General features: G+C 38.8%; 1 protein-coding gene across 1 annotated transcript in view; it reads right to left on the bottom strand.

The window, feature by feature from the left end:
* LOC122803366 (sodium/potassium-transporting ATPase subunit alpha-1-like) overlaps positions 1-27,612 on the bottom strand; it is a 577,066-nt gene that overhangs the window by 345,716 nt on the left and 203,738 nt on the right. Inside the window, exon 10 of the mRNA XM_044072943.1 lies at positions 20,038-20,147. Coding sequence (XP_043928878.1) covers positions 20,038-20,147 — 110 coding nt within the window. The remainder of the gene's footprint in view (positions 1-20,037; positions 20,148-27,612) is intronic.

A 27,612-nucleotide genomic window follows, 5' to 3' on the forward strand; every position in this document is an offset into this window, starting at 1 on the left:
GTTTGCCCCTTCAGAAGTTCCATCTCTAAATTGGCAAGACAACTTTTAAAGCTACTTACTTAAAAGACAGTATTGAGTTACCCAGCCACTTTGTTTTAATTTGTTGATACCATAGTTCAGAATTCAGAAGTGAGGTTATAACAAGTCTGACGTGCTGTACCAACAACCTCTACTACAAGGAACAGATTTGCTAGTAGCTTTTTCCCACAGCAATAGCTGAAACAGGTAATTTAAATCCCTAATTGTGCAGAGAAAGTATAGACTACGTAAATTAGATCCCCTGATGGTTATCCCACATATTAGAATGCAAATAAATTAAAGGAATTTACTGGATATAAAGTGTAAGCCATTGAACAACTGTCAGTAGTTCACATCCCTTTCAGCAAAAACTGAAAAAAGAAAATAATTACTATTACTTATTCAGCATGGATCAGTGTGATGCTTGCTAACCCAGAGATTACTACCACTGCCCCCCAGCCTATATTGAAGTTGTTGTTGGTGGTGCTGTGTTATTACATTGTGTAACTATTATGTGGGCACGTGCAAGCTTGCTGAGTGCACCAATCTACCAATGAACAGAGGACTCGACTGAGATATAACTGTCATGTACTGTGTCAGTGCAGTCATGTTATCCCTCATAAGGATCCTGTCTGCTATCATGCATCTCCCTCCTATTTACGCTTTGCATCTCTTGCTGTTGCTTCACAACTGTACTCCAAAGAATGTTGAAGTATGGCTGAAGAATGCACTGCATCTCCTGCTGCATTCTGGAACTTTGCACGACATTCATCAGTGGAGAGAGAGAGTGTATCCATACGTCCCTCACTGATGAGACAATGAAGCTGGTGGAAGTCAGCCATTATAAGAGACTTCACATCAATATTACAAATGGTGATATCATGCAACATGCCTGGATCAACACCCCTTTGTGTCTGGCATAAGACATTAATGAATTCAAGCCACTGATTATTCAAGGTATTGTGAGATGTCACATAGAATCATAGGATCATAGGAGGTTACTAGGCTAACGGCCCCAGGGCCCTTACAAGCCTAGTCAAGTTCAACCCATGTTCCCAAGGGTGTCTGCTTCAAGCAGACACTAAAATCAACACCTATTTCCCTAGTCCAAGAAGGACACAAGTCGAACCCAGAATGAATTTCTGGTTACCGTTCAAATTGTCCAAATTATGCTTAAATAGGGCCAAATGAAGGGCTTTGTTTAACATGAATAGCAAGCTTGTTCCAAAGGTGGGACAACTTCTGTTTGACAAATCTGTCTCTCCAGCAAGTTCTATTGATGTCACCTACCAGGTTAAGGTCCTTTGAGTGAGTGACCTGTGTGCCATTTGACTTGTGAATGTGCAGCATTTCCATTAAAGCTAGGTCAGAGATTGCTCTATATGCAAGGCACAGGTCACTTCTGAGCAGTCTGTATGACACAGAGTAGAATGACAATGATCTCAGTCTGTCTACATAAGACAGATCTTGAAGACCCCAAATTTCTTTGTAAGGAACCTTTGTGGTCTCTTCAATTGCTGCAGATATTTGGAAAGGAACATACCAAAGGGAGCATTGTTCTCTACTATTGGCCTGATGAGGAAAGAGTACAGGGGGTTATAATCTCTTTTTTTCTGGAGGTGATGCCCTTACTGATGAGATGAGCAATATAAAATGCCCTTCTTACCACTGTCGAGATATGGTGATTGAAGTTAAGGTTGCCATTGATCTGTGTGCCCAGATCTCATACCACTGACTGTGTGCTTAGGGTATTGCTATTGATATGGTAGTTTGCAAGAACATCACCCTTGCTGAATGAGATAATGCATTTTTTGCATTAAGTTTAAGACCATGACTTTGGCACCAGTCATTAGTCTGCGTAAGACAGCCTTGCAAGATTTTGACATTGCTAGGGGTTTCAATGATTGCTCCCTGTTTGCAGTCATCAGCAAACTTTGTCAGCTACCAAGGCTGCCTCCTTAATATTTTGAAATAAGATATGTTGAACACTGTCATTGCATGACTCTAAACATTCAAAACTGGTTTACATTTATTAGCAATGTACTAGAAATATAGTTTTTGTGCATTTAATCAATTTGATTTGATTAAGAAATATTAAAGTTGGAATACTGTCTGTAATATTGTCTTTGTACTACATGCACTAATACTTATGTTGTGCAGTTTATTTTGGGAAAACAACATCAGCACACTTACTGAAATCAAGTATGCATACATTCTAGCTATTGAAATTGGAGTCATGATGAAACAGAGAGAGACTTAAGGGATTTTCACAGTAAAACTCAATGGCAATCACATAGTCATAGTAGTCAAATATTCATGTTTGTGCCACAACATTAAACACTGATATTTATTTCAGTATCATATCTAGGTTGGTAGACTGATCTTTGGACTATTTCTAGCCATGACCTGAGCACAATACAATTATATTAATATAAGTAAATACATAAAAAGCATGTGAAATTCAAAAATCAAGCACATGATATATTGATTTAGCTTATGCATTTCTGAAAAGAAATAGCTATAGCATATGATATTCAAAAACAATGCATACAGAATACTAAGTACAAAAGGCACACATCATTTGTTGGGCTGTAGATATAATCCCCACAATTCAAAATTATTCTCTGTTCCTGTTTTAATTGACTAATGCAATTTGGGCAATTAGCACAAGGGAGAGAATCTCCAATTCGGAGATTTTGTAATGAGCTGTATGTGTCTGAACTGAACACTGAGCTATTAGACTTGACTGCACTACTACTCCTCTACCAGCCTGCGTATTGTGGTAGTAGTATACCACCAAGACACACACACACACACACACACACACACACACACACACACACACACACACACACACACACACACACACACACACAAGTCCCAGAAATATTAGTAGAATTTCTGCAGGCTAAGTATAAGGAACCGGTGACTCAAGTACAAACAGTGTTTAGACACACAGAAGGGTTCCCAGTGGGCTCTGAGCCCACTGCTATTCATACTGGTGATGGACTAAATTAGCAAACAGTTTGTAGGGGAGAGATCAACAAAGTTGCTGCATGCAGATGATGTGACATTATAGGCAGTCTCTAATCAAGAACTTCAGCAAAGGATATGGGAATGAAATGCAGAACTGAAGGCACATGGGATGAAACTATCCACAGATAAGACAGTAGTAATGGAAGGGGAAATCAGAAGAAGCTGAGAACTGAGATAGAAGGGAAGATAATGGAACAGATTTATAGCTTCAAGTATCTGGGAGAGGTGGTTGAGGAAAACAGAACTTTGAATGAAGAGATCAAAGCTAGAATCAGAAGGGCTATAGCCAACTGGCATAGAGTCTCAGGTGTAGTAAATGACAGACGAATGCAAAAAGCTGTACAGTAAGATGTACAAGACAGTGGTGAGACCAGTACTACTGTATGGTATAGAAATATGAGCAGAAAGGTAGAGAAGTAGAGGAAGCCAAAGGTGATGGAAATGAAGTGCCTGAGAAGGGTGGTGGGATGCACCCTGTGGGAGAGATGAAGACATAAGCACATAAGAGCAGAAGTCAAATTAGCTTCAATTGCAGAAAAGATGAAAGAGAACAGATTACAGTGGTATGGACACATACAGAAAAGCAGAAGGCAAGCTAGTGAAAATTATTTTGGACAGACAGGAAGAAGGTAAGAGGAAACTAGGACATCCTGCAAAGAAGTGGATGGATTGTGTGAGAGAAGATCTGTGACAGTCAGGCATGAGTGTTGAAGAAGGCAGGAGTGTGGCATTGAATTGAAAGAGATAGTGACAGTTAACACAATACCCTGACCCCATGTAGAAAAGGGGGGTTGATAATGATGATGATGATGATGATGATGATGATGATGACACACACACACACACACACACACACACACACACACACACACACACACACACACACACACACACACACACACACACACACACAACTATGGCTCTACTACACTTACAAATAATCACAGTATGAAACATACATACTCACAAAGGAGTGAATGGATGAAAGCCATCAAAGCACAGTATTTATTTTTTCCTCCAAAGAGGGAAAAAACTGGGGAGAGGGATTCTCAGACTCTCTCTGCAGAGTTACTCCTGTGCCACCTCCAGTGCTGTCAGAGACTCTATGGATAATTAGCATTAGCCACTCCCCTAGACTATCATATTAGCATGCAACTTTACCAGCAAGACTGCTGTCCATGCAATGACCCCCACCAAGCGACAACCATAAGGGAAGAGCTAATTCTGAAATAGAAAAGTTCCTGACATTCAGACACCTCCTGAGTTATAGCTTCCACACTGCAGTAAGCCTCTCTGAATCTTGCCAAATATGTCTTACATAATTCTGCAAGAGTGAGTAGAAAGACACATGCAAACTTGTGAGATCTACTTTGTGAATTCATATTTACAGTATGTGATGCAGTCTTTGGCTAGAGTTAGCAGTGAGAAGTGTTATGTGTTGTGTCTTAGAAGTTTTAATCTTTAAAACATAATTAAGCAGAGCAGAATTTTTATATTTTTGTACACGTTCAATATTTTCATAAAACAATAATTTGTTGCATGCAAAAGTTATTAAGTATTAGATACCAGACAACTATCATTACTTTTTATCAACACTACTTTACATCCACAGGTCTGTTTGAGGTGTTTTCTGACTTGCTTTCTGTAAGTTGAATAGATATTTCATTTTTGCCATTTTAGAGGGGAAGTGATTCCAGGTAACAGGAACAAGTTTAGAGAAGCCTTTTCCACCAAAAGCTTTTTAAGAAATGTGGCCTCATTTAGCCTAAGATGTCATCATCTGTTCCCTTAGAAAGTAGGGTGAAGGTCTGAGCTGGAGTTCAGCCTGCAGTGAGGGGCAGTAGCTATACTGAAGTAGTTTAAAGGGAAAGGAAGAGAGGAGGACATGGATGTGCTTGTAATTGTTTAGGGACATATAGAGGTGCTTGTGGTTGCGATAAGCTCTACATATAAATCTCTAATCTTTTGATGTAGGTTTGTAGTATGTGGTTACTTTGGGTAGAGTGTACTGTGACAACAGGAAGAGCATATTCCAGGTGTGATGTCAGAACCTTTGGTACAAGTGCATGACAGGCCTGGGTTGGGTTTTGGTGACTGGAAATGGCACAGCAGGCTTTAAACTGGGTTTTACCCATGTTGATCATGTGCTCTGAAAGCAGACAAGGATCAAGAATGAGACCCAAATATTTATAATGAGTGACCTAGAATGACTGGGAGTTGTTTTGGTCAAGAAAGGAAAGAGATTGGTAATTGGAGAATTTCTGGTTGGTACCAAAGTGCATAACTGCATCTCTATCTGTGGTTAGAGTGAGAAATATGACAAAACCACTTTTACAGAATATCAAGGTAATTTTGAAGATAGTTCTGGATGTTTTTTAGTGAAACTATCTGATCCGTACAAAATAATGTAATTTGTTTAAAGTGTGATGACAGTAGGATCAAATGAAATGGTAATGTCATTTATGTATTAAGAAAGAAAATAGAAGACCAAGCATAGACCCCAGCAGCATGCCTGAGATGAATACTCCTTTGTCAGCAGAAAAATTGCCTGAGTTAATTTTGAAGGTTCTAAATTTTAAGTATTTATTTATTTTTTTATTTTACATTTGTTTACTGGGGTAGTCCGACTGGACACATGTCCATTTACAGCGGAGGCCTGGGAAGAAAAGCTCCACATTCAGTACAGAAAAACAAATAGTTGGACAAATTGATAACAATATAATCATCTATACAGAAGAAAAAAATTGTCAATAGATAAAAATATACAACTTTTGATACAAAAACAAAATTTGACACTAGATAAAAAATACAACTTTTGATACAGAAACAGAAATTGTCACTAGATAAGCATTATAAATGACTATAGAGGCAGACAGAGACTACTTATAGAAATTAATTAGTGTAAGTTTAGCAGGAACTAGTATAACTATTAGAAACTTGAGCAGAAAATATAATTCCTGATACTGTAGAAATATTACAGTATGTATAATTGGATATGAAGATATTGGATAAGTAGATTATGAACTATTTAAAGACAGCACTGTTGAAATTTGTATCACCAAGGAGTGTCTTGTAACCAGGTAAATAAATGGGGGTCATTCATTTTTATCAAATGTTTGTTTATTTGACAAAGTGAGCTGCAGGTTAATTTGTGCAAATGTTTGTTTAGGTGAATGTTCTTTTTGCTGAATGCCTTTTTTGTCGAAAGAGGCAAGTGGGTTTGTGTGTGTGTGTGTGTGTGTGTGTGTGTGTGTGTGTGTGTGTGTGTGTGTGGGGTAGGGTGTATGTGTGTTTGCAGGTTGGTATTACAGTAAAGGTTTTAAGTAAGGGGATTTGTTTAGGGCCTTTGTGTGAGGATTTGTAGATCAGGCTGACAGGAAGGGTAGGTAAGGGTGATAGAGTTAGTGTTTGTGCAAGTGTTTGCAGATTAGGGTCAGAGTAAGAGTTAAGTAAGGGGATACATTTAGTGTACATATGAGTGTTTGAGGGTTAAGGTTTGAGTAGGTGCTAGGTAAGAGGATATATTTAATGTGCACGAGGGTTTGTAGGTTAAGGTTGAAGTAGGGGATAGGTAATTGGACAGATTTAGTGCTTTTTGTGTGTGCATGTTTGTATTTGTGTGTAGTGGGTGTCCGAGCTGTTTTGTGTAGTGGCAGTGTTATGGAAAGGGTTTTTCTAAGCTAAGCTGTAAGGCTATGGTTAGGGGTTAGCATCAGTCTCAGATATCCAGAATTTCACAGAATGTTCAGATTTTTGCCTCATGTTTTTTGTGTGTTTCTCATAAAATTTAGGATTTGTTGGAAAATATTTGAGGATTGAAGTAATTAAATAATGACTGACATTTGAGTTTCAGACTTCGTATCCTTCAGAAAATGGATGCTAGAGCCAAACCTGTTATAGGTTCATCGGTGAATACTAGGCTAACGACCCCTGTGGCCTTTATAAGCCTAGCCAAACATCCCAAATGTATCCTGCAAGTTTATGTGTCAGTGTTTGAATGTCTAGCCAGGCTTCTCAAATTTATCTCATGAGTTTATGTGCCTTAGATGTTATTTTAAGGGGTATATGTAAGCTAGACCAGGATTTACAGGCTGCTTCTGTCCGTTAGAGACATAGATGCTAGACCTAGGGTATATATCTGATTTCCCATCCAGTGGTTCAGGTTTCTCTTGAATGTGGTTAGGAAATAGCTGTGTTTTACATGGATGGGAAGCCTGTTACAGAGAAGGGGAAATCTCTAAGTCACATACCTGTCCCTCCAACATTCCCTATGTATGTCACAAGCAAAGTTTAAATCTCTAGCTCAAGTAATTCTGATGATATTCATTTTGTGGATATGCAAAAGGTCTATCAGAGTGGGATCCAAGGATGCCTTGTATGCCAGGCATAGATCACCTCTAAAACAATCTATAAGAAACAGAGTCTAGAAGCAGAGCTTTGAGGTGATCTATATAGAAGTGCTGTTTACGTCCTCTGCTCTTTTTGTGAGGAACCTCTGTGGACGTTCCATCTTTTGCTTATGCCTGGTCATGTACATATCAAAGGTGCTATTGTACTCAATGGTGAGCCTGATGAGGGTCAAATACAGTGGAACAATGACTTCCTTGACATAGATACCATGCCCTTGCTTATAGGTTGAGCAACATAGAATGATTTCCTTACTTCCTTAGACACGTTGGCCAAAAGCCAGGCTACAATCTACATACATACACAAATCCCTGACTACTGTTTTTGCTGTTGGGGTATGTTATTGATGAGATAATTTCCTAGGGTGGCTGCCTTCCTAAACAGTTCTATTATGCATTTCTTGGTACTGAGCTTTAAGCCATGGCTTTGGCACCAGTCATTTGTCTGTTTTAGCCCTTCTTGTAGGATGTTAGTGTCTGGGGGGATTCTATGACTGCACCTAGTTTGAGGGACTCTGCTTGTGACTGGCCTCCTTGCAGAGGTAGTCTCTGCTTTACTAACTTCCTGGGTCTATCTGAGAGCAAGGCAGCTGTCCAGTGGCTAACATAGGGACTCATGCCTGTATCTGAGAGTTTTTTTAATTGCCCAAGTGTGGTATTGTATCAAATGCCTTAGCTGGGTCAAGGCAGGCAGTATATACCATTTTGCCATTATCCATTGCCCTGATGACCCTGTCAAAAAACTCTACCATGTTGACTATGCATGATCTGCCCTTGATGAAACTGAACTTGGCTGGATTCAATGTGTGAAAGCTTTCTATGTCCTTATTAATTATTTCCATGATAATTCTTAACACAGCCTTGCATATGAGACTACACTGACATATGAGTCTGCAGTTCCCATAGTCCTTTGCTGACCCACCATTGTTTAGAGGGCTGACTGAGGCAGTTATACATTTGCATGGCACAAAGCCTGTCTGGAGATTGACTCCAGTGGTCCTAATAGATCATGTTTCTGGATATTTGGAAAGCATCCTAGGATATTATTGGGGCCAATCAATGCATTGTTTTTGGCCCTAGAGAGTGCATCTAGGACCTGCTCCCTAGTGATAGTTGGGGGTGTTATATTTTGTATGATGGTATTTTTTGGGGGGGACAGAGAGGGTAAAACTAGGGCTGAATTTGTCACCAGTAGATTTGCTAGATCTTCTAGCTCCATGTAGCTGGCCTAATTTGCAATCCGTTCTGTGTGCTGTCTTTCAGGTTTCAGATATACATAAAGAAAGTCTTGTGGCTAACCTTTGCCTGGGAGGCTAACTTTACCTAAAATTTGGCATTAGTAAACTTAATTGCCCTCTAAGCTATTTGCTTAGATTGATGAGTGTGTTTTTACTATGCTGATAATTGCACTTTCTAATTTTGGCTAGGACTTTTTTCCTTTTGTTGCACAACCTCTTTATGTTTTGATTCATCAGGATGATTTGTATTTTGAGTTAGTTCTGGGCTGATTTCTGTTGGACACAGCTGTCTCTATGCATTTATTGTCATGAGTGTACACAGTTTTGATGAACAATTCTGGATACAGAGTTATGTTGTCAGGGTGAGGGAGGCTTGAAATTTTAACAGGTTATCACTTAGCAGTAGGAAGTTAGCCTTAGAACAGTGCATAAATATTACAGGGTTAGCCAGGGTCACAGAAGGAGACAGCTTTTTGACAGCTTATTGGTCTGAATCTACCAGAGAGGACACTAGACTAGGAAAGGTACAGTGTTCTCCCATGTTTAAGAGTTCCAAGTTGAGTATGTTTTACACCTAGTGAATGTATAAACTATCTGGTCCAGGCCATTTGTGTTTACAAAGTTCAGGAATCTCTAGGCCTGTAAGTCTGGAGTCTTGTAAGTAGCCCAGTTCATAGTGGAATAGTTGAAGTTTCCCATAATATGGTATTGAGCTGAATGGTGAAAGCCTCCAGTAAGTCCAAGTATGAAATATGAGTTTCTTGGGTCATAGGATAATAGGATCTTAAGAGGTTACTAGGCTAATGGCCCTAGAGCCATTTTAAGCCAAACGATTCATGCACAATTTCCCAATTATCAATGCCCAAGGACTAGAATAGCTTTGATATATGTCTGTGCCTTATGGCATCTACAGACTGCCCCTGTCCATAAGGGATAGAAGTGACTAGCCAGGGGGGGAATTTGAGATTTCCCATCCATTGGTCCAAGCTACTTTTGAAGATGCTTTCCCTCCTACATGTTTTGTTTATGTCATAGATGAAGTTTAGATCCTTAGAGAAAATAATTCTAGTGTTGTTTATTTTGCAAATATGTAACAGTCCATCAGGGCTGGATCAGGGAAGATCTTATAGGTTGGGAGCTGTGAAGGTAGCAACTACAACTACGCTATGTATGACTGAATTTGTGTGGCAGTGCTCCTTAGTGCACAAACAAGTTGTGAACAAGTTGCTCTTTGTGCAGCTGAGTACTGGGTGAAGTATTAGGTGAGGTTTTATAGGGAAAAATTAGTTTCCAAGTGCATCTGTCCATACAAGGCACTGCTAAACACCACTGTGTGACTCAAAGCAAAGTGACTAAACCAACTAAAAGCCTTGTACTCAATGAAATAATCTCACTTTAAGCCTCTTAGGGTGTTTCTCAACTCAGACAGACCAGGCTACCTTTCTACTGTCACTAGAACTGGAGTCAACGCCTTCTTAATGTAAAAACACACTTTAGTTAGCCAAAAGTATAGAACTACCAGAAACAAATCAAACAACTAGCTACTGCAAGTAATTACAGGGTGATTCTAAGGCAGACAAGCCAGCAACGAGGGATGATTAGGTTATGGTGATTTCAAAGCACACTAGAAGCAGCTAGACCAATGAAAACCAAATACTCTTTATATCGATAAAATGCAGAAAAAAGCAATAAATAGTTTAAAATACAGTAACAGTCTTCATAAACATAATGTTTCCCAGCTCCATCTCTCACCAGGACTAAAATAGAACTACCAATCCCAAGCTGGTTCCTGAAAAACAGTTCTCAAGCTTTCCAGTGACTGATAGTCTAGTCCCAGATGTTACAGATTTCAAAAGTAAGCCGGAAAGGGTTAGCACTCGGAATACTGCAATGTGCACTGAGTGGAGTGATATCAAGGAAAGGCTAAAACAGGTTTTAAGAGCCTTTCGCTGTGCCCAGTACAATGAATAGATCAGATAAGATGGGGAGGGACTGCTAAAGCTAAATTTAGAGTAGGGGTTGGTAACACTCAAAAACACCAAGTTTAAAAAGCACATCAGGAAATGGGTAAGTGGGAAAACATCCTAGTTACTTTGCAAATTTAAACAAGCAAAATTTAAAATCTGTCTTTGATTTTGGGCCTTTGTCCCCCAATAATTTTGGTCTAGTCCAGAATTCTTGCATTGAGAGGCTGAGAGGTATGGGGACAGGGGTAATGTTAGGGTTAGCACATGCTACGTTATGCTAACCCTAACTCTACCCCTCACCCTGATCCTAACCCTAACACTATCTGTACAACTTACTTTAGATTCCGTAGCATTACCACTGTTTGAACAAATTAGGTATCACTGTTGTGAATTGGACATAATAAAAGGAAATAGTTTTCTTTTCGAAATCTTTTACATGTTCATTGTTTCAGATGTTTGTAACTTGAATGCTCTAAATGTTTTAGTCAGTCTTATGTTTGTCAAAATTTTGTCATTTTTAAAAAGTGATGATGTAAGCCAATAAACACACTTTTATATGACTTTTTTTCTATGGCAAGGAACATTTTTATTTCTAAATATGCAAATAGCAGTGAGTGTACAAAAATGTTATATGAACCTGTGCTAAGTGCTGTTTGTATGTCATACTTTGATGTGACCAAACAGCTGATTATAGATTCACCTTTTAAATACTTCTGCTGTAAGTCAATGTACAAAAATAGGTTAGAAGTCCTAACGGGTTACATTCGTTAGGAATGAGAATTCTTAGAGTACTGGACTGGTGGTGGAATACTTTTTCTTGCTGAAGAGAGAGAGAGAGAGAGAGAGAGAGAGAGAGAGAGAGAGAGAGACTGAATTAATGACAGAGGCTTAACTATATGAGGAAAACAAGATGCGGGGGCAGGGTTGGCATAATGGTTAAGGTATAGGGTTTGAATCTGACCTCTTATTGTTGGCTAGGTTTGCAATAGTTTACAGACTAATAGCCTATTATTTACCTATGAATGCCATTTTAGCTAGAGCTAAATTTTTTGGCTGTTGTTTCTGTTAATTTCCGTATGGAATAAAGCATGATCTTATGCAAATAATATTGAGTAGTGAAGGTCTTGTGAGACTGTCAGGAGAGGCATTTTGATTTTTTTTATTTCATCACATTTACTTATAATGTATGCATTAGTGGCACACAACCAGGCTGCATACCAAAAACACTCTAAACAGTGAGGCTATCACCCTGTCAAATCAATATGTTACGAAAAGCTCTATATGCTGTTCTAAGTAAATCATTTTAGTGTCATGCTTTAGAATACAAAAGGCAGAAAATTTTAGTTATTATTATGTCTATAATGATAAAGAGGACTGTATAGATATCCTCCAAATAAAATATCTTAAAAAAAAAAGTACACAAACTCACATTAGGACTCATTAACCCCTCCACCTCAACTCCCACAATAGGAGCTTTGATACACACTCCCAATCTTCATATATACTATTTCTGAGACTGCACATACTTGTAGAAAGGGAGACAATTAAGAAAAAAATATTTCCTATCTGCAGATTTTAGAGTGGCTTGTCTTTATTTTATCTAGGAATACTCTAAAGAAAATAACATAATCTCACTAAGTAAAGACAAGTGATCAATTTACTCCTACTCTAAATCTATGAGCTTTAAGTCCCTTAAGCCAGGACTTCTTCAGACTGTCTCCAAGTCAGATAAAAGACTACATTTTTTAGAGCTTTATCCTGCTAAATCCCTAACATTGGTGGGTTTGTCTACTACGCTCCTACTCTATCTCTCTCTCTCTCTCTCTCTCTGCATATATATAACTTGCTGACCAAGTTCGCAGATGATTGCAAACTGGGAGCGATTATTGACTCTCCATCTGATGTAGACATTCTTCAAAAAGGTCTCACTGTGACCAATGACTGGTGCCAGAACCATGGCCTTAAGCTCAATGCCAAAAAATGCATCGTCATTCCCTTTGGGAAAAAGTTGGTGCCCATGAACTACCACATAGGCAGTAGTCCACTAAACACTGAAGGTGTGATAAGAGATCTGGGGACACAGGTTGACAGCAACCTCTCCTTTGACAACCACATTGCCACTGTGGTCAGAAAGTCATTCTATGTGGCATATCTCATTACAAAGGGTTTTTCATCTAGGAAGAAAGAAGTCATAGTCCCTCTCTACTCGTCCCTCATCAGACCTATTATAGAATACAACACTCCATTTGGCATGTACCTCACTAGACACCTACAACAACTGGAAAGGCCACAAAAATACCTCACTAAGAGGATCTTTGGACTTAAACACATGCCCTATATGGACAGACTCAAAAAGCTCCAGCTATACTCTGTCTCATATTGCCTACTTAAAGGCAATCTCTGCTTGACCTACAAAGCCATGTCTGACCCAGAGCTGTTAGATATGCTATATCTGAAGAAACCCTGATCCCTCTGTGCCACATGGTCCAGGGACCTCAACCTCATTACCACAATAAACAGAACATGCAGGAGGGACAAGTTCCTAACCCAGAAACTACCCATGCTCTGGAACAGACTTCCCATTCACGTCCAGCAGAGCACCTCACTAGCCATCTTCAAGAGGAATCTTGATGAGTGGATGGGCAATAGAAAATTCATCCCAGGGATCACTTCAGTGGCCTTGTTTGATAGGTGCACTGGGAACTAATGTCAGGCAGCAAGATGCCAGGGAATCTTTTTGGGCTAGGCTTATATAGGCTCAAGGGCCGATAACCTAGTACACACCTATGAACCTATAAATATATATATATATATATATATATATATATATATAAATATATATATATATATATATATATATATATATATATATATATATATATATATATATATATATATATATTATATATATATATAGAGAGAGAGAGATAGACAGATAAATAGATCAACTAGATAGATAGATAAAAAGATAGATAGAAGATAGATAGATACTACACTGAAATCCCTGTACCTCACTATAAAGGGAACTATCTTATAAGGGCAATGAGCAATATCTTTTTTTATTATTTGTATATTATTTCCTATTGATTTCAATATGTTTTGCATTTGCAGATTGGTACTTGTTTTCACATGTGGTAGCACTGTCCCTAGTTCTTTTTATGATCTGGACCTTGTTGTAGTTGGATATAAAGTTACTTCATAGCAAATTTTTCTTAGTATTGTTTGGCCTTTTTATTTTATTCTATTATTTATGTAATGGCTAGACGTGTGATGGAGAGTATGATTTTCTTTTTTAGGGTTCAGTTTCAGTTTGGGTTTTATTGCTTCTGAGAAAGGGTGAAGTTGGCAGTTAGGGCCTGTATTTGTAGTAGTCAGATGGATGGATGGATTTTTGTCGGAATTTTTTAGCTTCATCTTTCACTATTTGCTATGGAGTTCAGCAGGTTTAAGGATTAGGTTAGACGTGATGAAAATTAAGAGTTTATCAGTTAGGTAATGTGGTGGTATATGTTATATATATATATACAAACATCTTTTTTGATTAAAACATCAAGTGCTATCATCCTAAATGTGCATTACTTTTTTTCCAAGGGTGATCTGGAAGCACTATGCAGTTGCATTACTCACTCAGAATTACTCAGCTGGCAAATGAAGGCCAAATAAATCAAACTGAAGCATATAGGATAAAGTTCATTACTGTAATCTTAATCGTAATCATCTGTGCTATACTGCCTGAACTCCAAAAAAACATTTGACAGCATCCCACATTCATGGAGAAAAGAGTGCTTACAAATGTATAAAATACACCCTGCATTGATTGATTACATTACAGTGACCATGAAACAGTGGCAAGCCACTTTGCAGCTAAGCCATGATAAAGGACAAATTATTATCCGGGGGATATTCCAGGGTGACTCTTTTTCACCTCTGCACTTTTGTCTTGCCCTTAACGTATTAGGATGTCTTACTGAACAGATTAGGCAATGGCTACAATTTGGCTACCAGAAAACAATAAAGTGTAAAGACTTCTCATCTTCTTTTTGTGAATGATTTAAAAATGTATAGTTCATCAGATGAGGAACTGAAAGCACAAACTTTCTCAGATGATATCAGAATGTCATTTGGTCTTGATAAATATGCAAAAGCAACCTTTAAAATAGGAAAGCTGCAGCACCAAGAAAATATTAGTCTGGGACAGGAATGTGATATAAAAAAAACTTGAGCCAGAGGGGAATGTATAACTATTTGGGAACTGATGAAGGATCAACAATAAGACATGAACAAATGTGAATAAAACTTTGTAAGGAATATTTTGCAAGACTAAAATTAAAACTGAAAACAACCCTCACATCTAAGAACAAAGTTCAAGCTATAAACCAATTTGCTCTTTTTGTTCTAACTTACAGTTTTGGAGTGATTTACTGGCCCCAAAAAGGTATTGGATCATTTGGACAGGAAAACAAGAAAAATTCTTCATGCTTTTCAAATGATTTATAAGAATTAATGTATACAAAGATTACATAGTCCCATTTCTGATGGAGGTATGGGCCTCTTTGAAATTAATTACATGTATAGATCTGCAATTACAGGACTGCTTGACCTCACAAGTTCAAGAAAGTGAAAGTTGTAAAACATGTGGAGAACAGGTCTAAGATGACTTACCTGTTTAGTTTAGCAGAAACATATCATTGTCAAGCAGAAATGGAAATCAAACCAGAAGTAGATAAAAATCAGGCAGCAAATGAATGTGCCAAAAAGCAAAAGCAATAGTATAAGGTAAAGGATCAGATGAGAAGGCAAGAAATGTGGAAAATGAACAAATATAGTTGCAAGTACAATAAACTTCTGGAACATCCTCATTGATCAGGATCTAACACAGGAATGTTTAAAAAGCGATGAATTTAAACGGAAAGATGAAAGGTTAATATTGGTAGTCTAAGATAGTGGACTACTGTATGTACATGTTGGTTTACAAAGGCCATTGAACACGTTGGAGAAACAGACAAGTACAGGTTTTGTAAAACAGAATTGGAAACAGTTGCTTATCTTGTTAGTGGGTGTGATACACAAATGGCAGAAGGACTGTATACTGAAAGGCATAATAATGTAGCAGACTGCTGAATCAGGGGTTGTGCAAACATTATAATATTGAAGTAGCTGAGAAGCATTGGAAACATGAGTCACAAAGCATTATAGAAAATGATTATGTTTATATCACATGGGATCACCCATTACCAACAGTTCAAAAACAGATGGGAGAAAACCAGATATAGTAGTTCAATAAAAGAAAACAAAAGAAGCATTGGTCACTGAAATTGCTACATTCAGTGATTACAGCATTTTACATACAGAGAGACATAAAGTCATAAAATACCAGGATTTACAGGCAGAAATGAGGGCAATGTGGAAGAAGGATACCCAGACAGTTCCAATAGTAGTAGGAGCAAGGGGTCTCATAAGAAATTACTGTATTTTGATGTTACCAATAAATTTAACTCTGTATGAACTGCAGAAAGAGTCAGTACTGGACATATTGCAGGTGCTGCGAAGAGCACTTTTGGCTAACATCAAAGATTGAAACATATCTCTCAACTTCTTAAAGTAAGAAATCTGGACAAAGCCATAAATAATGGGAAGACAAAGGCTCACTGTTTTCTTCAGATTGGTCCCAGATCAGGTAAAAACAGACCTGTCTTTTCCTGTACTATGACTGTGCTAAATTAGTAAATAGACCTGTTTTTTTTTTTCACTTTTTTAAATTTTTGTTTGCTCCTCAACTAGAGCTGAGGGTTCCAGATTGTGGAGAACCAGTCGGTGATAGATGAGATAGTTATGGCTTTGGGAGATGGGCCTGGAGTGTGACACATGAAATATCTTGTACTGTAAGATCAAGGAAAGAGATTTATAATGAATGGCAGGCTACACATTGTGAAATGGAATTTCCCAATCTTGCTGTATGTATTAGTTCATGCATCATGTGGCTAGACCCTCATATATTCCATTTATGTGTTCTTTGACTTTTTTTTTAATTAGTGTTTCTTATTCATTTTTTTTTTGGAATATGGTAATTGCTTTGCTTGTCTTTGATGACTATTGAATATGACTATCTGCTTCCCATAAGCGCTTACCAATGGGCTGTCTCATGGTTTATTTTATACTTTGTTTTCAGGTGATTTGTAACATATGGGTATCAGGTAATTTTCGCGTATTTTTTCATTTCTTGTTGCAATGAATTTGCATTATAAGTAGCTCCTAGCTGAGCCTGGGCTATGTCTTAAAGGGGAACTTGGGCAAGTTAACTCACCTGGTTAACAAACAAGTATGTAATTAACTATCTCAATTAATTAATTAATTAATTAATTAATTAATTAATTAATTAATTAATTAATTGATTGATTTTAGTGGTGTGGTCAGGATTATGTTAAGATATGTTAGTTATATGTTAAATTTAGTTTTTTATGTAGTTTTTAATATTACTTAATCAATTTAAGCTTGGTCTGTTTTACTAAGTAATGCTATTTTCTATTTGGGTGGTTGTAGTTGTATTTTTTATTATATTCTACAATAACTTTAGTTAATCTGATTGATTTGATGTCAGATGTATGTTCTCAAGGTTTGATTTACGTGATATTAGCTATTTTAGGTTGTGGTTTATTTTTAGGGCATAAAGTGAGTCTAATTATTTTCTGTCTTTTAGCTTAACTGGGTTAACCTAGTTTTAGAGCAACATTTCTGACTGACAAGGGATTGATGACATGAACAGGACATGGATAAAATTGTCAATGATGTTCATAGGACATAAACAAATAAAATTATGTTCATTATGAAATAGGCTTCGTAGATTCATTGCACCATAATATCTTGGTATGTCACTAACTTTATAGCTCTAATATTGTAGCCACTCCTTGATAGGACCTACAGTTGGATTCATCCTCCCTACAAATGACAGTCCTTGATTTTTATTGAAGGAGCCCACCTTTGATAATGATGTCACTTAAGCTAGCCCATTAGCATGGAAGTTCTTTTATGTCTCTTACACAGGTTGGACTTTGATCCTGACCTATATGGGTAAATTTTCTTGTGTTTGATGTATTGATATAAATGAATATGGCATACTTAAGGACAATGAAGTTCTAGCTAAGATATGCAATAACATGGTATTGCTGTCTTGGTGAGGATCATGATGTGAAGTAATTTCATAAAGACCAGAATTTCAATCATTTCATCTCCAGACATTGAAGTGAGAAACTCCTGACTTGCCTGGTGGTGGCTTGACAGTGGGTCATACAGGGGTAAGCAGGAGGGCTCAACACATGGTCTCAGATTTCAGCTGGAAAACCATCACAAGGACTGAGTTACAGAGGACTAGTTATAGACTCCTGGAAGTTGCTGAAATTGCTCTCAGCAAGAGAAGATATCCTCAACTAGTGAAAGTTCAAACCTGAGACAGTCTTTGCCTTTGGAAGATGTAAAAGGGACTGGAGGAGGTGCATCTCCATCTTCCAACTTGGGGTGGGTCTTCTGGACTGTACATGCCAAACTGCCCTTAAATGATTGGCTGGTGGTTGTGGATGACCAAGAGTCTGATTCTGGGAAGTATCTCTTGGCTCAATGAGAAGTTGGTTGGAGTACTCAAGAGCAAGATCTCAATTCTCAGGGCCTCACATGGGTCATTAGGGCTTGTCAGCTCATGTTGCAGGAGAATGCTGAACCCTCCCATATCAGGGCTTGCACATGAGAGCCTAGATATTAAACAGACAATTAACACCTGATGAGCTTGAGTAGTAGGTAGTAAGGAAGGACATGGAGACTTAGGTCACATCCCTGGGGAGCCAGTGATTAGAGATGTAGCCTGGATGCACCTGGGCTCTATTGACAGATACCCCAAGAAGGCTGTTGCCCTTTATAAACCACTAGTTGAATTGAGCAAGTATCTTATTAGACATTGCTGAGCCAACTCTTTTATAATCTCTGTGAGCTTACATGAGTCTCAGAGACCATTGTATTTTACTATCTTGCCACTAGAAAGAGTCATAAGCATTAATTAGGTGAGACATGTGAGTTGAGTTAACTTCTTTTTTCCATTGGTGATCAGAGCCCTCAGCTATATATCCAGCTTCCCAAATAATAGTTCTCCCTACTGGATTAAGACCTGGAAAACCTTAATAACCTTCCCACATCTGGGCACATGCTGCTAAGCAAAACTGTCTGCATCTCTTGGAGTGAGCTACCTCATGGCTGAATTCAGTGATACACATCGGTCAATACTGTAAGCTCAGGCATGTGTTTCCATGTGATGGTGTGCTGAGGCTTCAATAAAGAGCAAATTATTCTTTAAATATAATTTTTTTAATGTAAATACAAGAACTTAAGTTTCCTCATACTCAATTGCTGATTTCATTTCATTTGTCATGTAGGACGGATGCATGCATTTTGTATGTATTTTGTTCATCCTTATTTCTTTTCTAAGATAGATCTCAAAATACAAGGGTGGCACAATGGTACAGCAGATAATGTTGTCACCTCACAGCAAGAGGAGCTCCAGTTCAGTTCTTGGCTGGGGTGCCTTCTTTGTGGAGTATGCATGTCCTCCCTGTGTTTTGTGGGTTTTCTCTGGGTATTCTGGATTTGTCCCACATTCCAAATTCATGCAGTAGGCCGATTGGACACCCTAAATTGGCCATAGGTCTTAGTGAGTGTATGTAGGTATGTGTGGTATAGAAGAACAACTGCAGCAGGGCTAACCACTCATTGGTGAGAACCTTGGTTCTACATGAGTGTCACCATTGAAGTAACACTCCAAATCCACATGTAAAAATGGGAAAAGAGGTTGTGGGTGGATGGATCTGAAATACAGCTCATGGTACCAGTTTATGTGGCATGGAGAATGAAATAGATAACAGTGATCTCCAGCAGTTCAGCAATACAGATTGACAATTGATTCTTTCAGCTAAAGAAGTAATTTGCAGTTTGATAAAGTCTGATAATGGAGCAGTTCCACTAGGAAAGAAATAACTTGTTATAAATCTGCAAGAGAGAGATGTGGAAGGTACAGACTTCAGTATTTACCCAGTTCAGCCACATAAATTTACACATATCTCAAAATGTGCTACTATTAGTTTATTGAATGTGTGTGTGTGTGTGTGTGTGTGTGTGTGTGTGTGTGTGTGTGTGTGTGGCAATGTAATCTCTCTTTATATAATGCATATACACACACACACACACACACACACACACACATATATATATATATATATATATATAGATAAACGTGCATGTGTGTATGTATACATACATACATACATACATACATACATATGTATGTATATTTGCATGTGTGTGTATCATTAATTTCATGATATTATACCTTACCCTTTGGATAAGTATTGTATCTTGTCCAAGTTGAAAGACAGCATGATTGCAGAGACCAGCAATTCGAGCCAAGGCTGCCCAAGTAGATGAACTCTTGTTGAAAGAAGTGCCTAAAAAACATAATAAATAGATTGGCCATTACATTTGAGATAACCTGGGATAATACTTAAGACACTACCCCCAGAAATTAACCTCTTTCCTGATTCCTGATGTTTACTCATGTCAAATTGTGAAACATGCATTATTTCTCATTTGTGCCAATTGTAGACAGCTGTACACTTCCACCAATGTGCATCCAGTTTCCTGCAACCCCTCCAGTTTCCTCTGAGGGTCTTGCAGAGGATACAGCACCCCATCACTCTCAAGTATAGAGTAGACATCTGATCATCTGCTACTTAAATCTTTCTTCCATGTCTTGCTTTAATACACTTTGATCCCTAAATGAAGCCTAGTCGCTGGCATACCAGAAAGAATAATCTTCTTGTAATAAAACACTTTTCACAGTGAAAAAACAGAGAACCCATCTTTTCCTATATTTATTTTTTTATTTTCCTTGATAGTCTAACCATACTTTTCATACAATAAAATAAAATCTCTCATAACTACTTAAGTGAATTAATTTGGGTTTAGTCTTTAACATGGGTAAAGTTTTATGAACACTGTGCTAGAATTTTCTTCACCACAGGTATTGCAGGGATTAATTTCTTGAACACACTATATAGTCATATGCACTCATACCTGGTCTTTGTTTGCATGTGTTACTGTCATACTAATACCTAATTTCTCTTGCCGAGGAATTAATTGAGTACTTGTGCACATCTGTTGCAGCAAGTCACAGGTATAATTAAAATACTTATTTTAAAATGTTTTCTTTATTTTTGTGAATCTGTGGAATATTCACAGCTTAATATTAGCACTTCCTCTTAACATCCAGTATCGTGAATGTAAGAACTGCTAACAGTCTGACAGTATATATATTTATTTCTTGAGATTATGCCAACAGTTACTAGGCTACACAGATATATAATTGAGATAAATATGGCATGAAAATTATACCAATTTTGAAGAGTATTGAAGCTCTTAAAATTATTACAACCAAACATAGGAAAGTGACTGAAAGGTCATAATTGTTTCTGGCAATATTAAAAAAACTAACCAGTGAAGATTCTGCTTTGGATGTACAAACTGTTCCTGGTTCACTTACAGTAATGTTGTGTTGCAAGTTACAGATTTGTCATCATCCATGCTACACACTGTCCAAGAATACTTTCAAATAATGCTTTGTTGAAGTGAAAGCTTCCATTTTGTATTTTAACCATTACATTTGTTAAGGACATATACCAACAGAGCCCTTTGTACTTAACTGTCTGTAGCAGATCAGTGACCTCTTTCCCGCAATATTCACCTCTGTGTTTAGAAAAATAATTAAATAAAAAAAACACTATCTCACCTTGTGACAAAGGGGGATACTGCCAGCCCAGCTATTTGGAATTTTGTAAATAATTATATGTCATTTGTGAATATCAACATTTATATAGAAGTGTGACAAAAGGAGATACTGCCAGCACAGTTGTCTGGAATTTTGTAAATCATTGTGTCATTTGTGAATGTCAGCATGCTTCATGTAGCATGATTGTGTTAGAAATGTATTAGAACTGTTTGTCATGTATATATCAAGCTGGGTTTGTACAGACATGTGTTGAAAAGATATTTTATAAAGTACTGAGCTTAAAAATGGATCCACAGTGTGCCCTGCTGGAAAAAAACAGAAACAAACATGCACTATTGTAACTCTGTAAATGTATATGTATATATTCTAACAGCGGAAATGGGATACGGGAGGTTAACCTCAGTGTAGTAAATTTCAGGAAAAATAGCTAAATGAAATTACTTTATGGCAACAAGGAGATACATTGTCTAAAACTAGGGAACTTTCTGTATTGAATTGGAGGTGTTTTATTTTTTTATGACTTCCAGCATTTTTGAAAGATCTGAGGAAAAGCCATTGACTATGTATTTTCACAGATAGATGCTAAATACTGCCAGATTCCAGCAGTGGGGGTTTTACCTGGGATAGAGTCAGATGACAAGAAATTATTTCATTCTGCAAGCTATCCCAGCAGTAATATTTGAGATATTAATTTAAGAAGTCTCTGAGAGCATTATGTATTCTGTCTTGGACCTGACAAAATCCAGCCACCACACATTTGTCTTGCTCTGTAAGTAAGTTAACTAGGGTATAATAATTTTCTTAGGTATAGTCAGGAATATAGTGAAGCATAGTTTAGATGTTTTTCTTCATTTATTTGAGACTGCCCGCAATGTTGTTTTAAATATTGCCAATGATCTTGAACTCTGATGTCATTGTAAATATATATTTAGTATTGTCTTCGTCTTTTATTATTTATTATTAAATATTTAAACCTTTCATTGTGGCTGATCTTTGTAGAGATATTTAAGTTCTGAGAGTACTTGCATATTTATTCTGTGACACTGTGGGCAATTCCTAATAGCCTTGCTCTTGGTCAAACTACCATTTTTCTTGATAATAACATTACACAGTAAGATTGGACACCCTTTGTTAAGGGCCTTAAAGTAGCTGATAAGGAAGTGGATGGTGGCAGTAATACCTACCTTATAGTCTGGGCAAAAGGGAGCATAGCTAGTAAACCTGTGCCAGCCTTTCCTTGTAATGTGTGTATATATAAATCAAACCTCAAAGAGTGTGTGCGCATGTGACAGCTACTAGGGCAGGGGCACAAAGCAGTGGTTGGACAGAGAGGGTGCTGGAGGTCTTGGTTTGGCCACTCAGCTGAGATCTCAACCCTATAGGTGTGCCAGTGGGGAGTCTTACTGAGGATCTGGAGAAAGATGGAGAAACCAGCCCCAGACTGACTGTGGTCTCTGTGTGTTCTTAAGGGAAATTGCACTTGATGCAGAGAGCTGCATCTGGAAATAATGTGTGCCTGTCATCCTCCTAGTGTACGTCCCCCACTTTTGTCAGTTGAGGGGATTGAGGATCCTTGATTACTGGGCGAGTAGTGGGGCATCACATATTTATTGGTGGCAGTGGTGGGATTGAGGCTCCTTGATTACTGGTTCAGTGGTGGGGCATCACATTTATTGGTGGCAGTGGTAACTACCTTATAGCCTGGGCAAAAGGGGCATAGCTAGTAAAGCTGTGCCAGCCTTTCCCAGGTGTGTGTGTGTGTGTGTGTGTGTGTGTGTGTGTGTGTATGTTTGTGTGTAAAACAAATCTCCAAGAGCATGTGTGTCAGCTACTTGGGCAGGGGACATGAAGCACTGGTTGGAAAGACAGAGTGTTGGAGGACCTGGCTTGGAACCCTGGCTAAGGACTCAACTCTATAGCTGTGCCAGTGGGGAGTCTTACTGGGGATCTGGAGAAAGAGGGAGAAACTAGTTCTGGACTGACTGTGGTCTCTATGTGCTCTTAAGGGATATTGCACTTGATGCAGAGAGATGCATCTGGAAATACTGTGTGTATACTTGTCATCCCCTCAGTGTACATCCACCTCTGGTGCCAGTGGTGAAGATTAAGGCACCTTGATTACTGGTTCAGTAGTGGGACATCATATTTATTGGTGGCAGTGGTGGGATTCAAACCCATGCCTCCAGAGAGACTGGAGGTCAAATGTTTATTACTAGCATCAGCAGAGAGACTGCAGCAGGAGAAACACATTGAATTAGAAGCAGCAGAGAGACTGAGACATCTGGAAACTGAGGAAAATAAAAGGCAGAGACAACATGAAAAAGAGATGCTGACTCTTCGCTGGGGTCATGGAGGTATTGGGAAAGGGAGTAACTGAATCCCAGAAGCAATAAAGGTCAGTAAATTTCTTCCACAATTTACAGAGGGTGATAATTTTGATAGTTTTATTCATTTGTTTGAAGGTGTACATAAAGAGTATAATGTTGACCAAGGGCTCTGGGTGCGGTTCCTGACCCTCTTACTCCATGGTAAAGTTGTAACTGCAATTTCTAAATTGTTTGATACTGATTGCTTAAATTATAATACTGTTAAAAATTGTTTATTATATTGTGTCAAGTTAACACCTGAAGCTTATTGAAAAATGTTTCGTGAGCATAGACGCAAGGCAGATGAAAGTGTGCATGAATATATTGCTGAGTTAAGCACTTATTTTCATAGATGGGTGAGTGCATGTAGGGTCACCACTTCTGATGGGCTAGAAGACCTCTGGGTGAAGGAGCAAGCCCTTAGCACTTTACCTGAGGACATGAGAATCTGGTTGGCAGATAAGGAAGGCAGGACTTTAGATGAGTTGGGGAAAAAGGGAGACCTATACTAGCAAGCAGGATATCACTGCACAGGAAAGGGATACCCAGTGCTGAACATGGATTTAAGGGAACCCATGGTGGGCAGCATAAACAGCCCCAACATAGTCTGCCAGTAATGGGGGAAGCCACTAGTTTAAGTACATGGCCAGGATCAAGGGTTAAATGTTTTACATGTAAACAGTGGGGCCATGTAGCATATAGACGTCCACTGAGGCAAGGTAGGAAACAACAAGTGGGAGAGTCAGTAAGTGGGAGTGACAGAGTGCCAGCAGTAAGTTGTATGGAGACAACAAGGGTAACAAACTACCACATGAGTTTATATCCTATCTTAGTAGATGTGAAACAGGTCACTGCTAAGAGAGACACAGCCTCTGACCTAACCATTGTGAAGCCTGCAATTGTTAAAGAGGAGCACTACTTGCTTGCACAGTCTACTCCAGTTAGAGCTTTAGGAGGGACCCCATTCCAAATACCTTTGGCTAGTGTTCACCTTGACTGGGGGGGTGGAAAAGGAACCAAGCAAGTTGGTGTATTTGAGGATTTCCCCACAGATGTCCTGATAGGGAATGATTTTGATAATATAGTACCTTGTGTGCATGCAGTTACATGCAGTCAGGCTTGGATACAAGCATGTGGGTCTGGTAGCCTGGGGTGGGGGGCAAGCAGACTGTACACTTGAAGCCAGGACTGATGAGGTGGCTACTTCAGGGAGGGAGCTATCCTGTAGCATTGAGACTGAAGGTGAGCCACAACTGCTTGTGGGTACTGATGTTCCCCTTAGACAGAGGGACTGCAATGGCAAAGGTGAGTGGTAGTACCCAGACGAACACTGAGGCACCACTGTCAGAGGATATCATTCTTCCTGTGGAAGGGGAGCTGGGAAGGGTTACAAAGAGAGACTGTGGAGACAGACTCAGCTCTCAGACACTACATTACAAGGCCTGAGGGAGGTCGCTAGTGAGGCACCTGATTCTCAAGGAAAGGGGAAATCTGTATACTGGGACAAAGGGTTACTGTGTAGAAAGTGGACCCCTGAGGGAGGGCTAAATAGTGAGAGAATGTAACAGGTGGTAGTGCCCAGAGCTTACTGTCTGACACTTCCAGCCATAGCCCATGACATTCCCTTTGCAGGTCATATGGGCATAAAGTGTACAAAGAGACGTATTATGCAGAACTTTTATTGGCCTGGAATTTCCAGTGATGTAATTGGGTACTGCAGGACCTGTGAGCAGTGCCAAAAGGTAGGTAAGGCAGGAGACCAGGTGAAAGCTCCTATGATGCCTTTACCTGTGATTGAGGAGCCATTTCAGAGGGTAGCTATGGATATTGTGGGGCCTCTAAGTACCCCAAGTTCCACAGGAAAGAAGTATATGCTAGTGGTAGTAGATTTTTTCTACCAGATACTCTGAAGCAATGGCCCTGTCCTACATTGAGGCAGAAAAGGTAGCAAATGTTTTGTTACAGATTTTCAGCAGGGTAGGTTTCCCAAAAGAAATATTAACTGACGGAGGTGCTAATTTCATGTCAGAACTGCTGGCTTGTCTGTGGGAGTGCTGTGGGGTGAAGCACTTAAAGACCAACCCTACCATCCCCCAGACTAATGGTCTGGTGGAGAGGTTAAACTCTATGCTCAAGACTATGCTACAGGCATTTGCAGACCAGTTTAACTTATTCCCTCCAGTAGAGCTCTTTTGAGTGTGTACCTTTAACTCCTAGTGGGCGTGGCTTCAACATTTAAAAATTGAAGTTATCACCTTACAGTTTTAACAAATACCCATTGACAGAGGTCATATATCAATACAATTGTGTTTGATTTCATGTATGCTTCAAGATAAAATTTTCCGATACCTTGTATGTAACATGGTTTTGGAATTATTAATGCAAATATGAACAGGCAATATTTGACACCTAGAGGAGCATTAGGGTGTAACTGCAGAAATGCCTGAAGATGTCACTCGGCTGTAATGAGAAGGAGTGGAACAAATATTTGCCCCATCTATTGTTTACTTACAGAGAGGTGCCCCAGGAATCCACATGTTTTTCACCCTTTGAGTTGCTGTATGGGCATAGGGTGAGGGGACCTCTAAATTTGATTTGTGATGAGTGGGAGGGTGAGTGTGAATCCCACAAGGAGTGTGTTGTGGTATATGTCCTAAACCTCAGGACATGGCTCAGGGAACTTTTGATCTTGGCCCAGGAGAACCTGGTAGAAGCCTAACAGCAGAAAAAGATCTGGAATGCTCAAGCTAGAGAGTATGCTGTGGGGTAGCAGGTTAAGGTTCTCATTCCTGTTGGATGCAACAAGCCACATGCAGCTTGGGAGGGACACTTCAAAGTGGTAAGGAAGGTCAGTGTTTTTAACTACATGGTAGAACTGCTAGGCAGGAAGCCGGGGAACAAATTGTACCATGTTAACACCATGAAACCTTACATGATAGGGAGGCTCTGATTCTAGGTATGTGCAGTAGAAGGCAGGAGGAGTTGGAGAGGCATCTGTGGCTACAGGGAGCCAGCCAGCAAAAGCCCAATTTACTATGGTGGAGCCTAGGGTTGCAGGCATATGATAGGACAGTGCAGCACTGTGCTGGGGTCAGCAATGCTAAGGAAGGTGGAATCTCAAGACAGAGAATGGAATAATGTATTCCCAAATAGGCTCATCCCTCTCAAGCAATGTTTTTTAAGGGTCATTTGAAAAACTAGCTTGAGTATTTGGGGGGGGGTGTGACAAAGGGGGAATAATGCCAGCCCAGCTATTTGGAATTTTGTAAATAATTATATGTCATTTGTGAATATCAACATGATTTATATAGAAGTGTGGCAAAGGGAGATACTGCCAGCACAGCTGTCTTGAATTTTGTAAATTGTTATGTTTCATTTGTGAATGTCAACATGCTTCATGTACGATGCTTGTGTTAGAAATGTATTAGAACTGTATGTCATGTATATATCAAACTAGGTTTGTAACGACATGTGTGTTGAAAAGATATTTTATAAAGTACTGAGCTTAAAAATGGAGCCATAGTGTGCCCTACTGGAAAATAACAGAAATGTACATGCACTATTGTAACTGTGTAAATGTATATATTCTAATAACGGAAACTGGGATACAGGAGGTTAATCGCAGTCTAGCAAATTTCAGAAAAATAGGTAAATTAAATTACTTTATGGCAGCAAGGAGACACAATGTCTAAAACTGGGGATCTTTCTGTATTGTCTTAGATGTGTTTTATTGTTTTATGACTTCCAGCATCTATCAAA

The sequence above is a fragment of the Protopterus annectens genome, chromosome 5.part1 (assembly GCF_019279795.1).
Source record: "Protopterus annectens isolate FY-2018-M chromosome 5.part1, PAN1.0, whole genome shotgun sequence".
Lineage (NCBI taxonomy): Eukaryota > Metazoa > Chordata > Ceratodontiformes > Protopteridae > Protopterus > Protopterus annectens.